Here is a 12,802-nt window from a genome sequence, read left to right as displayed (position 1 = left end):
ACACCTGGTCAGCAGCTAGCATGCAGCCTAAAAATGCTCAGTCCACGGCCTACCGTGTAGCTAGTCCACTAACTAACTCACAGAATACTACCTAGCTCTACCGATCAGCTTTGCATGGTGCACGTGATCACAACTTAACGTGCACACCCTGCCGCAGCTTGGACTAAATGCATGACTCAACAAAAACAAATAATCTAAAACTAACGCTAATAACAAGATTAGTTCTAACAGGCCCAACTCAAGTGAAACAAACAATGAAGGAAAAACTCGTAATAACCCGCATAAAAAAACCTTAACTCTTGACCGAAGAGCAGGACGACAAAGCGCGCGTTACCCTCTAAGTAAGTATGAAACTACACGTGTCCAACCTAGGTTTGACCTACCCATGTGGTTGACTGATGCTACCTAGGCCATATTCTGCAAGAAATAAAAACCCTCAAAAGTGAAAATTTCTAATTTCTTTTGGTTATCATATGTGCTTTACTGCAGCGTGTGAAAAGCACAAGGGATTTAGCCTATATGAGTGACGGCCTAGTAGTAGAATCATGAGTGGTATGCATTATTGCCTATTGTGTACCTTTTGAAGTCTAGTGAAATACTATGTAATAACTTTCTGTAATAGGATGGTTGTGCGCATTGATCGATCCAAAGATCAGGGAAGTTCTCTTATTTCTGAAGAAAAAAAATATTCCAACCAATGATTGGATTCAAACAAGATGGGTTTCAGCATAGACATCACCATAGAGCATTAAGCTTGAAGTCATCTGCCTTCTTTATATATATATATATATATATATATATATATATATATATATATATATATATATATATATATATATATATATATATATTGATGGAACACTCGTGACTTTACAAACAAGAAACAACGTAGTGTAATGAAAGGTGCGTACATATAGATAAATATGTGTATTTCTGCAGTATTTGTAGATATACGTGGCAATGTATTTCCTCTAATCGGTGGGGTAGGAAGGTTGCATGGCCAAGCCACACATACCACCCTTGTCAGAAATATCCTTCTCCATTCTGAGGTACCCGCTCTCGCCCCATGTCGTGCCCCATGAGTTTTTCAGCAGCCAATACTTAGTTCCGTCATTCGTCATGCCATATCCAATCGCTGCTATCCCATGGTCCAAATCAGTGCCACAGGAGCCGGTCATTACCCCGCCGGAGTAGTGTTGAAATATTATATCCCCTCCGTCCACAGCTACTGACACAGGCTGGTTAGCCACAGCTTTCATAAGAGAAGATTCATCGTTTGCGGGCACATCCTCGTAGCCCTTGATGGTCGCAACACTATTGCTTGCACTGCTGGTCTTGCATTGTCCATCCTGTGCCGTGTATGGGTAGTTGGCCTCGGTGGTGAGGCCGCCATTCTTGATGATGAACTTGAAGGCATCGTCCATCTCGCCACCCTCACAACCCTGATCAACACCATGAACGTCACAGTCGACTAGCTCTTGTTCCGACAGAGAGACAAGCTTCCCAGTGCTCAACTTCACAATGCCTTCGGTTGCGGCTACAGCTGAAAAGGCCCAACAACAGCCTGCAATGATAGTGTTATCCTTAGTGTGATTTCGGTTATCATGATAGAAGGATATATATACTTTGGTCAAAGTTTGATTTAATACAAACCTAATATGCAAACCAAAAATAAACGAAGGAGTACTACAAAAATTTGCTTACCACATTGGCCTTGGTCTTTGATAGGAGTGACGGCACCCTTGGTTCTCCAATCAACAGCAGCTGGAAGTGCATCGGTGCTGACATTGTTGTACTTGAACCCAGTTGGAGCCTTGCTACGGCTGTTCTTGAGACCCTTGTTGGTCTTGGTTGCCCTGAACTCGTCATTGGTGAGGTCGGTGAACTGGTTAACACCGAGCCAGAACTTGTGGTTTCCGGCGTTGAACGACTCGATGAAGGCAACGTTGGCCCTGAACACCTCGAACCGCTGCACCTTCTCGACTTCGTCCTTGTAAGCACGGTTGTACTTCACCATCCACTGCTCATGCCTCTCCACCATGGCCGCGTCGCCAAGCTCGCGAGCTGAGAGAACGGTGCTGCTGCATAAGCAGATGAAGCCTAGGATGGCAAGAAGCAAAGCCTTGGGGATGGCCATGATCTGCCCGATTACTGCTTACTAGTATTGTTGTGTGTAGCTTGGTACTTTGGTGTGTCAACAATGGGTGGAACGGGATGTGTTTATATAGCTATGGTCTTGCACAAGTAGCGTAGCATGCACGTTGTGCTCTCAGAGATAATTACAGATGGAATAAATAATCTTGTGATTGTAGGTAGTACGTTGGCTTAATTAATTCAGCTATGGCCCCAGATAGTATATGATCGCCTAGAGTATTATTGCCCATATTTCGTGCCAGTTGAATAGAAAACAATGATCAAACAGAAACTGCCGGACGGGCAGGGCGGTCAACTATGGGAAAAAATATTTAAAATAGTACAAACAGTGCCGAGGAGTTTGGTTAATCTAAAAGTCTGTAAAATTATTCTCTACTTAGTTCAGTGATGCACGGCGATGACAGTCCAATAAAGAAACAATAGAGAGCCAAAACCATCCGACCTTTCGTGACAATGCTTGGTCACCTACCCCACGTTTGCAGTGCCCTAACTGCAAATTATCAAGCAATCTAAGAAGGTCTTCTGTTCAGAGTAGGTAATGTAAACGTATACTCAAAGTAGGTAGGGTTAGCGAAATGAGTAGAGCAGAAACCTGTTTGACTCCGCAAATGTACCGGTAATTCAGAAAAGGTTCCGGTGTTTGCAGTTGATGAATCTATCAGGATGCATCATGCCATTTAGTGCAAATTTTGAAGTTTGTACAACGAAATATTCACTTGGCATTTAAACTGTAGCTTCTAAAAAAAAGGATGTATCCCGGTCTCTGCATCTGGACGATGCATGCAGCTATTTTATTAATTATTCCCAAAGACCTTACAAGGTAATACATCAATAAGCCTAAAGCCATCGTCTTGGCAACGCCTGTTGCTACCCCTATCCCTTGATGAAGGGGTGCCGAATGTCTGAGCCTAATACCAAACAGACATCGCACCAAAGCCTAACATCTAAAGCCAGATGCCCCATCCAAGCCACTACCTAGACTGGGTCACACACCGGTCCGGCACACTCCCAGTGAGAATCGCATGCTGCAAGGGCAGTTACCTCCATCATCCATTGATCCATCTTGTTACCTTCAACATTAGTATCTGCAAAATATTCTTTCATGGAAATTAGCTGGCCTGCTTTCAACTCGAGACTTGATTTGATCAATCAAACCAATGAGGCTGAGCATAGACCTCTCTTCATGGAAATTTTCCTCACGGCGGCCTGGAGTTTGTGGAAGGAACGAAATAACAAGCACTTCAGAGGGATCTGCCCTAGCACTGCATCTTGGCTGGCACGATTCAAAGAAGATTTTTAGCCTCCTTCAATACAGGGTGAAAGAGGTCCATAAGACCACCGTAACTACTTTTTGTAACTCCCTAGCCTAGTCACACCTCCCTGACTTTTGCAGTGTTTTGTTGGTGCAGTGTTGCACTACAACACCCCTCCCTTTCTGTGAGGGGTGATGGAGGAACACCACCTTGTAACAATATGTAACCCATGTAACTCTTTACATATATAAATATATACACACACAGTAGGAGCCTCTTCTACTGTCTTTCCATAAAAAAAAATACTTTCATGTCCCATCTTGTTATGTAATACTCCCTCCGATCCAAAATAAGTGTCGCAGTTTTGGACTAAGGTTAAACATCGGAGGGAGTAAACTTTATTATATATTTATGAAACGCTAAGTCAAATTATCTTGTGCACTACCCTCCGAAAGTATTTATATAGTAAAATACTACAATTTTTTTCTATATGGTCAGAAAAGATACTACGCAAGGTAGCTTAGCTTGATATTTGAAAAATACTTTGCGAAGATTTTTTGGACCATGTCCCATTTTATAGTAACCTATGACCAAACTTTTGATAAAATTTGGCGGTCACGGATTTAGGCCAATGCATGATGTTTTTGGAAAACGGCACCAGAAAAATCGTCCATGGATCAAAAGATGCGTCTCTACGTTTCTTAAGTTTGCTCGACTCCGTAAATAGAACATACCTATCTATCTACTGAGATACTAAACTCGCTAGGAATACGCTTTTGATGCGTTGGGGCTTTGGGGTCGTTGGTGGGCCCATCTATAAGGGAGTGAATCGTTGACATGTGTTGCATTTGGATCTACCTTCAGGGAACACCATATGTTGATTTATGTGTTATATGTAAAAAATTGCACAGCCACGCATAGAACAACTTAGTGATCCACCTAGCACAACAGATACATCATCTACTGGATAAGAGCGAAGCCAACAAAGAAGAACTAACACCAATGTAATTAAAATCAGCTAACTCAAGTGAAACAACAATGAAGCAACAACTCGTAATAACCCGCATAAAATAACCTTAACTCTTGACCGAAGAGCGGGACGACAAAGCGCGCGTCACCCTCTAGTAAGTATAAAAACGCGCATGTCCAACACAGGTTTGACCTACCCATGTGGTTGACTAATGCTACCTAGGCCATATTTTGCAAGAAATAGACACCCTCAAAAGTGAAATTTTCTAGTTTCTTTTGGTTACCATATATGTGCTTTACTGCAGCGTGTGAAAAGCACAAGGTATTCTATATTCCGGGTGGAACTGCTTGAAGATGGCAGATCGAGCTTTATTTAGCCGATATGAGTGCCAAGTAGTAGAATCATGAGTGGTATGAATTGTTGCCTATTGTTGTACCTTTTTTAAGTGTAGAGAAATACTATGTAATAACTTTCTGCAATAGGATGGTTGTGTGCATTGATCGATCCAAAGATCAGGGACCTTTTCTTATTTCTGAAAAAACCCGGTTCCAATCAATGATTGGATTCAAACAAGATGGGTTTCAGCGTAAACGTCACCATAGAGCATTAAGTTTGAAGTCATCTGCCTTCTTTATATATATTGATGGAACACTTGTGACTTTACAAACAAGAAACAATGTAGTGTAATGGAAGGTGCATACATATAGATAAAAATATGTGTATTTCTGCAGTATTTGTAGATATACGTGGCAACGTATTTCCTCTACTCGGTGGGGTAGGAAGGTTGCATGGCCAAACCACACATACCACTCTTGTCAGAAATATCCTTCTCCATTCTGAGGTACCCGCTCTCGCCCCATGTCGTGCCACATGAGTTTTTCAGCAGCCAATACTTAGTTCCATCACTCATCATGCCATATCCAATCGCTGCTATCCCATGGTCCAAATCAGTGCCACAGCAGCCGGTCATTACCCCGCCGGAGTAGTGTTGAAATATTATATCCCCACCGTCCACAGCTACTGACACATGTTGGTTAGCCATAACTTTCATAAGAGAAGATTCATCGTTGACAAGCACATCCTCATAGCCCTTGATGTTTGCAACATTGTTGCTTGCAATGCTTGTCTTGCATTGCCCTGTGCCGTGTAGGGGTAGTTGACCTCGGTGGTGAGGCCACCATTCTTGATGATGAACTTGAAGGCATCGTCCATCTCGCCATCCTCATAACCCTGATCAACACCATGAAGGTCACAATCAACTAGCTCTTGTTCCGACAGATAGACTAGCTTCCCGGTGTTCAACTTCACAATGCCTTCGGTTGCGGCCACAACTGAAAAGGCCCAGCAGCAGCCTGCAATAATAGTGTTGTCCTTAGTGTGATTTCATTTATCATGGGAACATGATATATAAACTTGGTCCAACTTCAGAAAGTTTGACTTAAGACAAACCTAATATGCAAACCAAAAATAAATGAGGGTACTACCGAAATCTGCTTACCACATTGGCCTTGGTCTTTGATAGGTGTGACAGCACCCTTGGTTCTCCAATCAACAGAAGCTGGAAGTGCATCAGTGCTGACGTTGTTGTACTTGAACTCGGTTGGAGCCCGGCTACCGCTCCTCTTATGGCCCTTGTTGGTCTTGGTTGCCTTGAACTCATCATTGGCGAGGTCGGTAAACTAGTTAGCACCGAGCCAGAACTTGTGGTTTCCGGCGTTGTTGAACGACTCGATGAAGGCAACGTTGGCCTTGAACACCTCGAACCGCTGCGCCTTCTCGACATAGTCCTTGTAAACACGGTTGTGCTTCACCATCCACTGCTTATGCCTCTCCACCATGGCCGCATCGCCGAGCTCACGAGCTGACAGAACAGTGCTGCATAAGCAGATGCAGCCTAGGATGGCAAGAAGCAAAGCCTTGGGGACGACCATGATCTGCTCGAGTAGTGCTTAGTTACTGGTGGTTTGGCCTGTCGCAATGTGTGGAACGGAATGCGTTTATATAGCTGCAATCCTGCACATATACGTAGAAGGCACGGTGTGTCCTCGGATGATAGTGTGAAGATGAATAGTAGCGTAGCGGTGAAGTTAATTAGCGGATGGAATAAACAAATCTTGTGTTGTGATAAGTGTAGTGCATTTAGCTTAATTCAGCTCTGGCCTCTGGAGTCAATGTTGGCGTCGAGTATTATACTACCCCTAATTCGTGCCTGGTGAATAATAAACAATGAGAAAATCAAACTGCCGGGCGGGGCAGGGCAGTATTGCAGCTAAAGAAGTACATAGTTTACAATAGTTCAACAGAGCGGAAGAGTTTGGCTGATCTGAAAGTCAATACAATCATTCTCTAGTACTCAGCTTACTTTGATCTGAAAGTCCATAAAATTATTCTCTACTCCCTCTGTAAACAAATATAAGACCTTTTTTTATCACTAGTACTCCTTAGTTAGTTCAAAGATGCACGACGATAACAACAATAAAGAAACAAATAAAGCAAGGAAACCATTCGACCTTTTCTGACCATGCCCTCACCCACGAGTCATAGTTAGTTCAAAGAAGCAATGGAGATTGCCGGAGAGACGAACACAACTAACGGGAACGGCTGCACGGTGCCACATTTCACAGCTACTTTCTGGGACATATGACATACAGAAGGGGAAATAATCACCAGTATAATAACTTCCGATCTATATGATTTTGATGCGTCGAGGCTTTGGGGTCGTTGGTGGGCCCACCTATAAGGGAGTGAATCGCTGGTGTGTGTTGCATTTGCATCTACCTTCAGGGAACACCGTACGTTGATTTATGTCTTACATGTAAGAATTGCACAGCCACGCATAAAATAACTCGGTCCACGCCTAGCACAATAGATACTGCCTCTACTGGATAAGAGCGGAGACAACAAAAATAAACTAATACCAACGTAATTAAAAATCAGCCTAACTCAAGTGAAACACACAATGAAGCAACAACTCATGATAACCTGCATAAAAGAACCTTAACTCTTGATTGAAGAACATGATGACAAAGTGTGTGTCACCCTCTAGCAAGTATGAAAATTCACAGGTCCAACCCAGGTTTGACCTACCCACATGGCATGTTGGCTAATATGCTACCTCGGCCATATTTTGCAAGAAACAAACACCCTCAAAAGTGAGATTTTTCTAATTTCTTTTGGTTATCATATGTGCTTTACTACAGCGTGTGAAAAGCACAAGGTATTCTGGATTCCGGGTGGAACCGTTTGAAGATGGTAGATCAACCTTTATTTTGCCGATATGGGTGACGGCCTAGTAGTAGAATCATGAGGGGTACGAGCTGTTGCCTATTGTCGTACCTTTTTTAAGTGTAGTGAAATACTCCCTCCGTTCAAAATTACTTGTCACTCAAATAGATGTATCTTGCACTAAAATAAAGCATTGATCGATTCAAAGATGGTGGTGCGCACTGGTCGATCCAAAGTTCAAGGACGTTCTCTTATTTCTGAAAATTATATTTGTTCCAATCAATGATTGGATTCAAACAAGATGGGTTTCAGCGTAAACATCACCATAGAGCATTAAGCTTGAAATCATCTGCCTTCTTTATATATAATATTGACGGAACACTCGCGACTTTACAAACAAGGAACAATGTAGTGTAATGGAAGGTGCGTACATATAGATAAAGATATGTGTATTTTTGCGGTATTTCTAGATATATGTGACAATGTATTCCCTCTACTCGGTGGGGTAGGAAGGTTGCATGGCCAAGCCACACATACCACTCTTGTCAGAAATATCCTTCTCCATTCTGAGGTACCCGCTTTCACCCCATGTCGTGCCCCATGAGTTTTTCAGCAGCCAATATTTAGTTCCGTCACTTGTCATGCCATATCCAATCGCTGCTATCCCATGGTCCAAATCAGTGCCGCAAGAGCCAGTCATTACCCCACCGGAGTAATGTTGAAATATGACATCCCCTCCATCCACAGCTACTGACACAGGCTGGTTAGCCACGGCTTTCATAAGAGAAGATTCATCGTTGGCAGGCACATCCTCGTAGCCCTTGATGGTTGCAACACTGTTGCTTGCAATGCTGGTCTTGCATTGTCCGTCTTGTGCCGTGTAGGGGTAGTTGGCCTCGGTGGTGAGGCCGCCATTCTTGATGATGAACTTGAAGGCGTCGTCCATCTCGCCACCCTCACAACCCTGATCAACACCATGAATGTCACAGTCAACTAGCTCTTGTTCCGACAGAGAGACAAGCTTTCCAGTGCTCAACTTCACAATGCCTTCGGTCGCGGCCACAGCTGAAAAGGCCCAGCAACAACCTGCAATAATGGTGTGGTCCTTGGTGTGATTTAACTTATCATGGGAATATGATATATAAACTTGGTCAAACTTCAGAAAGTTTGACTTAATACAAACCTAATATGCGAACCAAAAATAAACAATGGGAGTACTAGAAAAATTTGCTTACCACATTGGCCTTGGTCTTTGATAGGAGTGACGGCACCCTTGGTTCTCCAATCAACAGCGGCTGGAAGTGCATCGATGCTGACATTGTTGTACTTGAACCCGATTGGAGCCTGGCTACCGCTCCTCTTGAGGCCCTTGTTGGTCTTGGTTGCCTTGAACTCATCATTGGTGAGATCGGTAAACTGGTTGACACCGAGCCAGAACTTGTGGTTTCCGGCGTTGAATAACTCGATGAAGGCAACGTTGGCCTTGAACACCTCGAACCGATGTGCCTTCTCGGTGCCGTCCTTGTAAACGCGGTTGAACTTCGCCATCCACTGCTCATGCCGCTTCACCATGGACGCGTCGCCGAGCTCGCGAGCTGACAAAACAACACTACTGCATAAGCAGATGCAGCCTACGATGGCAAGAAGCAAAGTCTTGGGAATGGCCATGATCTGCTCGATTGGTGCTTGACTACTGGTGGTTTGGTCTGTCCACAATGTGTGGAGTGGAATGTGTTTATATAGCCGTAGTGGTGCACATGTACGTAGAAGACACGGCGTGCCCTCGGATGATAGTGTGAAGATGGATAGCGGCGTAGCGGTGAAGTTAATTAGCAGATGGAATAAACAATCTTGTGTTGTGATAAATGTGGTGCGTTTAGTTTAATTCAGCTCTAGCCCCTGAAATCAATTGTGGCACCGAGTATTATACTACCCCTAGTTCGTGCTTGGTTTGTGACTAATTTTGCCAAATGTTGCCACACCTAAAGTTAGGTAAGTTTGACTAACTTAGGTGAGTGTTTGGTTCAAGCCACACCTTAGGCAAGCCACACTTGGACCCCACATGGCATACACACAAAAATATGGTAAGATTCCCTTAGGCTTGCCAACTTGTGGCTTTCATTTTGATGAACTAAGCTTAGGCAAGCTTGGCAAAAATGTGTGGCAAAGTATGGCAATGCTAGGCCTAGAACCAAACAGCCCCTAATAAATAATGAGAAAAATAAACTGCTGGGCGGTATTGCAGCTATGAAAATACTACTCCCTCCGTCCCATAATATAAGAACATTTTTGACTAGAACAGTCCAGACAGAGCGGAGGAGTTTGGCTGATCTGAAAGTCAATAAACTTATTCTCTAGTACTCAATTTAGTTTTATCTGGGAAGTCCATAAAATTATTCTCTCATCCCTCTGTAAACAAATATAAGACCCTTTTTTATCACTAGTAAGTACTCGTACTCCTTAGTTAGTTTAAAGATGCACGACGATAACGACAATACTAAAACAAGAATGCAAAGAAACCGTTGGACCTTTTCTGACCAAGCCCTCACCGACTAGTCACAGTTAGTTCAAAGAAGCAATGGAGATTGCCGGAGAGACGAACGCAGCTCACAGGAATGGCTCCGCGGAGGCGCATTTCATAGCCACTTTCCGGCACGTGACGTACAGAAGGGGAAATAATCATCAGTATAATAACTTTCTGGAGCTGCACAAGAACTATATGTTTGCCTATCGAGTATTTCCAGTGAAGAATATGTTCACTCTTTACAACAAAAACAACAACAAGAAAACAAAAATACCCATTACTGCTATGTACTGTTCATGGCCTCTCTATTTTAGTCTTGCTCAGGGAAAACCCTCTCGAGGAAACTAACGAATCGTTTCGAATACAAGTTCGGATCAACAGATGATATCGAAAGCGGGTCGAACTTGAGCGATTTGACCGCATGCTCCACCCTCTTGGACGTGTTGTACTCCTGCAGTATGTCTATGATGCCGAGGTAGAGCACGACGTCGTACTCCTCGACCGCGTCCGTGCTTTCCAGCAATTTCCGAGCTCGGGCTGGCATGTTCACCCCTAGCTGCACACGGAATCTGAATATAGACGGCACAGGAATCAGAAACCAAACTTTATCGTGGTTATTATAAGGTTAATAATTATCATGCAGAACTGTTTAACTTTCAGAAAAAGAATAAAACGGAAGTATAACTTTTTGCTCAGCACACTTGAATTCATACAGTTCAGCAACATATATACCAGTATTGGGCAGAATTGTAGAATATTTTTGACAAAGTTAAGAAAATCTACCTGCCGGTGCCTGGCAGAACAAGATCGACTTCTTCGTAACCACCTTCTGATGCTCTAACCATGCTTCCTCTGATGTGGGAACCGCCTACTGTTGTACCTGGCTCGTGAGCAACTAGAAGAAATCCCTTTGAGGAATTCACATCCTCACAATGCAGTGGCACGCTACCTGATTAAGGTGAAAAAGACAATAGATGCAAGTCAAAACCTGAAGATGGGCAATTGATACCAATTGGATGAAACTAAGCAGAACAGAGTGTACAAGTGTGCAGTCTAAGGTATTTTTTCCAACTTCCGATTTAAGAAAGGTTCACCATTTTAGAGGAGCATAAGTATGTACTTGAGGTAGGGTACTGGGTACATACTATCCGTTGCAGATGTAATTCCACTGCTTTCAAGTGTATTCTGATGTGATGTGGCAGTCTTCAAGTGATTGGGAGCTCTGAAATGGATTCCCAATAGCATGCTATAGTCAATAATCGATTGGGATTCCAGGAACATACTATCAAGAGCTATCTGCCTGAAAATTAGTTGACAAAAGTAGTTAGCAATTTGCACTGATCATCAAATTCTCAATTGTTGAATCATATGTTTATTAACGTTCAACGCTTCATGTTCTAAAAGGAGATTTCAAGGTTTCATAATCAATGATTTTTTTTTAGGAAAGTTCATAATCAGTGAGTCCATGGATTCCTATGTTCGAAACTGGTTCCAGAAAAAACAATACAGCAGAAATGGTACAGAAATATGTCAAGCTCAACTAGAGAGATGCCATTTTGGGATGGGATTGCTCACCATCCACACAAATCTGTTTTGCAAAAACACCTAATCTACCATGAATTTTACAGATGCGCTGAGCAGCACCTCAATTAAAGAATTACTCTTAGAAACATGTAGTATGATTCTTCTAATCCGCAATGACACATGGGTTCCTTGCTAGTACTTGCACACATAATGTTTTCTCTTTTAATATCCCTCATCCATCCAAACAAAAAAAGGATTAAAGACCTATCAAGTGCATGTGTTTTATATTGAGAAAAAACATTTTTCATAAAATAGTATTTCCTCCGTCCAGAATTGCTTGTCATAAAAATGAATGTATCAAGACATAGTTTAGTTCTAGATACATCCATTTGTGACAAGTAATTCCGGATGGAGGGAGTAGTAAACAATCGATAGATAGGCAGAGATTCGGGGGCTGATGTAGCAATTTAGTACTCCCTCCATCCCAAAATAAGTGTCTCAAGCTTAGTACAACTTTGTACTAAAGTTAGTACAAAGTTGAGCACTTGTTTTGGGACGGAGGGAGTACATATCATTTACTTTCTTTGGTTTGTACAAGGACCCACTGGAACAAATAAAAAGTACAGTCATAAAAAAAAGGGTTGTGAACTCTTAAAGCTACCACCACAGATAAAACAAGAAAATAAACTATAGAAAGATGGAAAATATACAGATCAACAAAGGAACAGCCTACCTGAAAAGCGCTTCCCTCCATGATTTATCAACATGAAATGCATGTGCTAGGTCAAGATCCTTCAATGTTGTGTTCTCATTAATTTTTTGCTTTTTTGTTGACCGCCCCTGTGTAGATCCCTTTAAGTCGTACTTACGGTGAATTCGCAGCTCAGTGCAGAACATATTACCCATCACAACAAAACGGACCTGCAATAGCACCATAGATGGGAATAACTATGGCAAATGCATATGAGCTAAACTACAATAGTGCACCAAAAATATGACCATGTACCTTTTTTCCAGCTTTTAGCGTAATCCTGTGCACGCCAAAAAATTTCGTAATGAGAGTATTATCATAAGCTTTGACATGATTGTAATATTTTGGAAGCATCTTCAACAGTATCTGCAGGACGTATTACATCAAACCAATCTGCAGTA

At 42.5% G+C, this 12,802-nt stretch overlaps 3 protein-coding genes and 1 pseudogene across 3 annotated transcripts in view; all 4 read right to left on the bottom strand.

Moving 5' to 3' along the window:
* Window positions 1–971: 971 nt before the first annotated feature.
* LOC119293264 (senescence-specific cysteine protease SAG39-like) lies at window positions 972–2,137 on the bottom strand. The gene is made up of 2 exons (XM_037571791.1): window positions 1,705–2,137; window positions 972–1,564 (listed from the first exon to the last, which is right to left on the bottom strand). Exons 1-2 carry the CDS (start codon window positions 2,135–2,137, stop codon window positions 972–974), a joined length of 1,026 nt encoding a protein of 341 aa, XP_037427688.1.
* A 3,003-nt stretch (window positions 2,138–5,140) lies between these two features.
* On the bottom strand, window positions 5,141–6,308 carry LOC119293671 (annotated as a pseudogene).
* Window positions 6,309–8,095: 1,787 nt separating this feature from the next.
* Window positions 8,096–9,270, bottom strand: LOC119293263 (senescence-specific cysteine protease SAG39-like). The gene is made up of 2 exons (XM_037571790.1): window positions 8,838–9,270; window positions 8,096–8,688 (listed from the first exon to the last, which is right to left on the bottom strand). Exons 1-2 carry the CDS (start codon window positions 9,268–9,270, stop codon window positions 8,096–8,098), a joined length of 1,026 nt encoding a protein of 341 aa, XP_037427687.1.
* Window positions 9,271–10,278: 1,008 nt separating this feature from the next.
* The window catches only part of LOC119294761 (phosphatidylinositol 4-phosphate 5-kinase 1-like), a 6,914-nt gene continuing 4,390 nt past the window's right edge, over window positions 10,279–12,802 (bottom strand). The window contains exons 6-10 of the mRNA XM_037573019.1: window positions 12,657–12,767; window positions 12,384–12,571; window positions 11,272–11,426; window positions 10,910–11,075; window positions 10,279–10,695 (exon numbers count right to left, since the gene is read on the bottom strand). Of these exons, the coding sequence (XP_037428916.1) occupies window positions 10,437–10,695; window positions 10,910–11,075; window positions 11,272–11,426; window positions 12,384–12,571; window positions 12,657–12,767 (879 nt within the window). The 3' untranslated portion in view covers window positions 10,279–10,436. The remainder of the gene's footprint in view (window positions 10,696–10,909; window positions 11,076–11,271; window positions 11,427–12,383; window positions 12,572–12,656; window positions 12,768–12,802) is intronic.

The sequence above is a fragment of the Triticum dicoccoides genome, chromosome 4B, assembly GCF_002162155.2.
Source record: "Triticum dicoccoides isolate Atlit2015 ecotype Zavitan chromosome 4B, WEW_v2.0, whole genome shotgun sequence".
Lineage (NCBI taxonomy): Eukaryota > Viridiplantae > Streptophyta > Magnoliopsida > Poales > Poaceae > Triticum > Triticum dicoccoides.
Note: the sequence above shows the minus strand (reverse complement) of the source record. Positions and strands in the feature narration are given on the sequence as shown.

Bases quoted from the DNA above. Each gene is read 5' to 3' on its own strand.
- LOC119293264 (XM_037571791.1), bottom strand. From the start codon at position 2,137: ATGGCCATCCCCAAGGCTTTGCTTCTTGCCATCCTAGGCTTCATCTGC. The intron at 1,565-1,704 runs GTAAGCAAATTT...CTATCATTGCAG, and splicing joins CAAAGACCAAGGCCAATGTG to GCTGTTGTTGGGCCTTTTCA.
- LOC119293263 (XM_037571790.1), bottom strand. From the start codon at position 9,270: ATGGCCATTCCCAAGACTTTGCTTCTTGCCATCGTAGGCTGCATCTGC. The intron at 8,689-8,837 runs GTAAGCAAATTT...CCATTATTGCAG, and splicing joins CAAAGACCAAGGCCAATGTG to GTTGTTGCTGGGCCTTTTCA.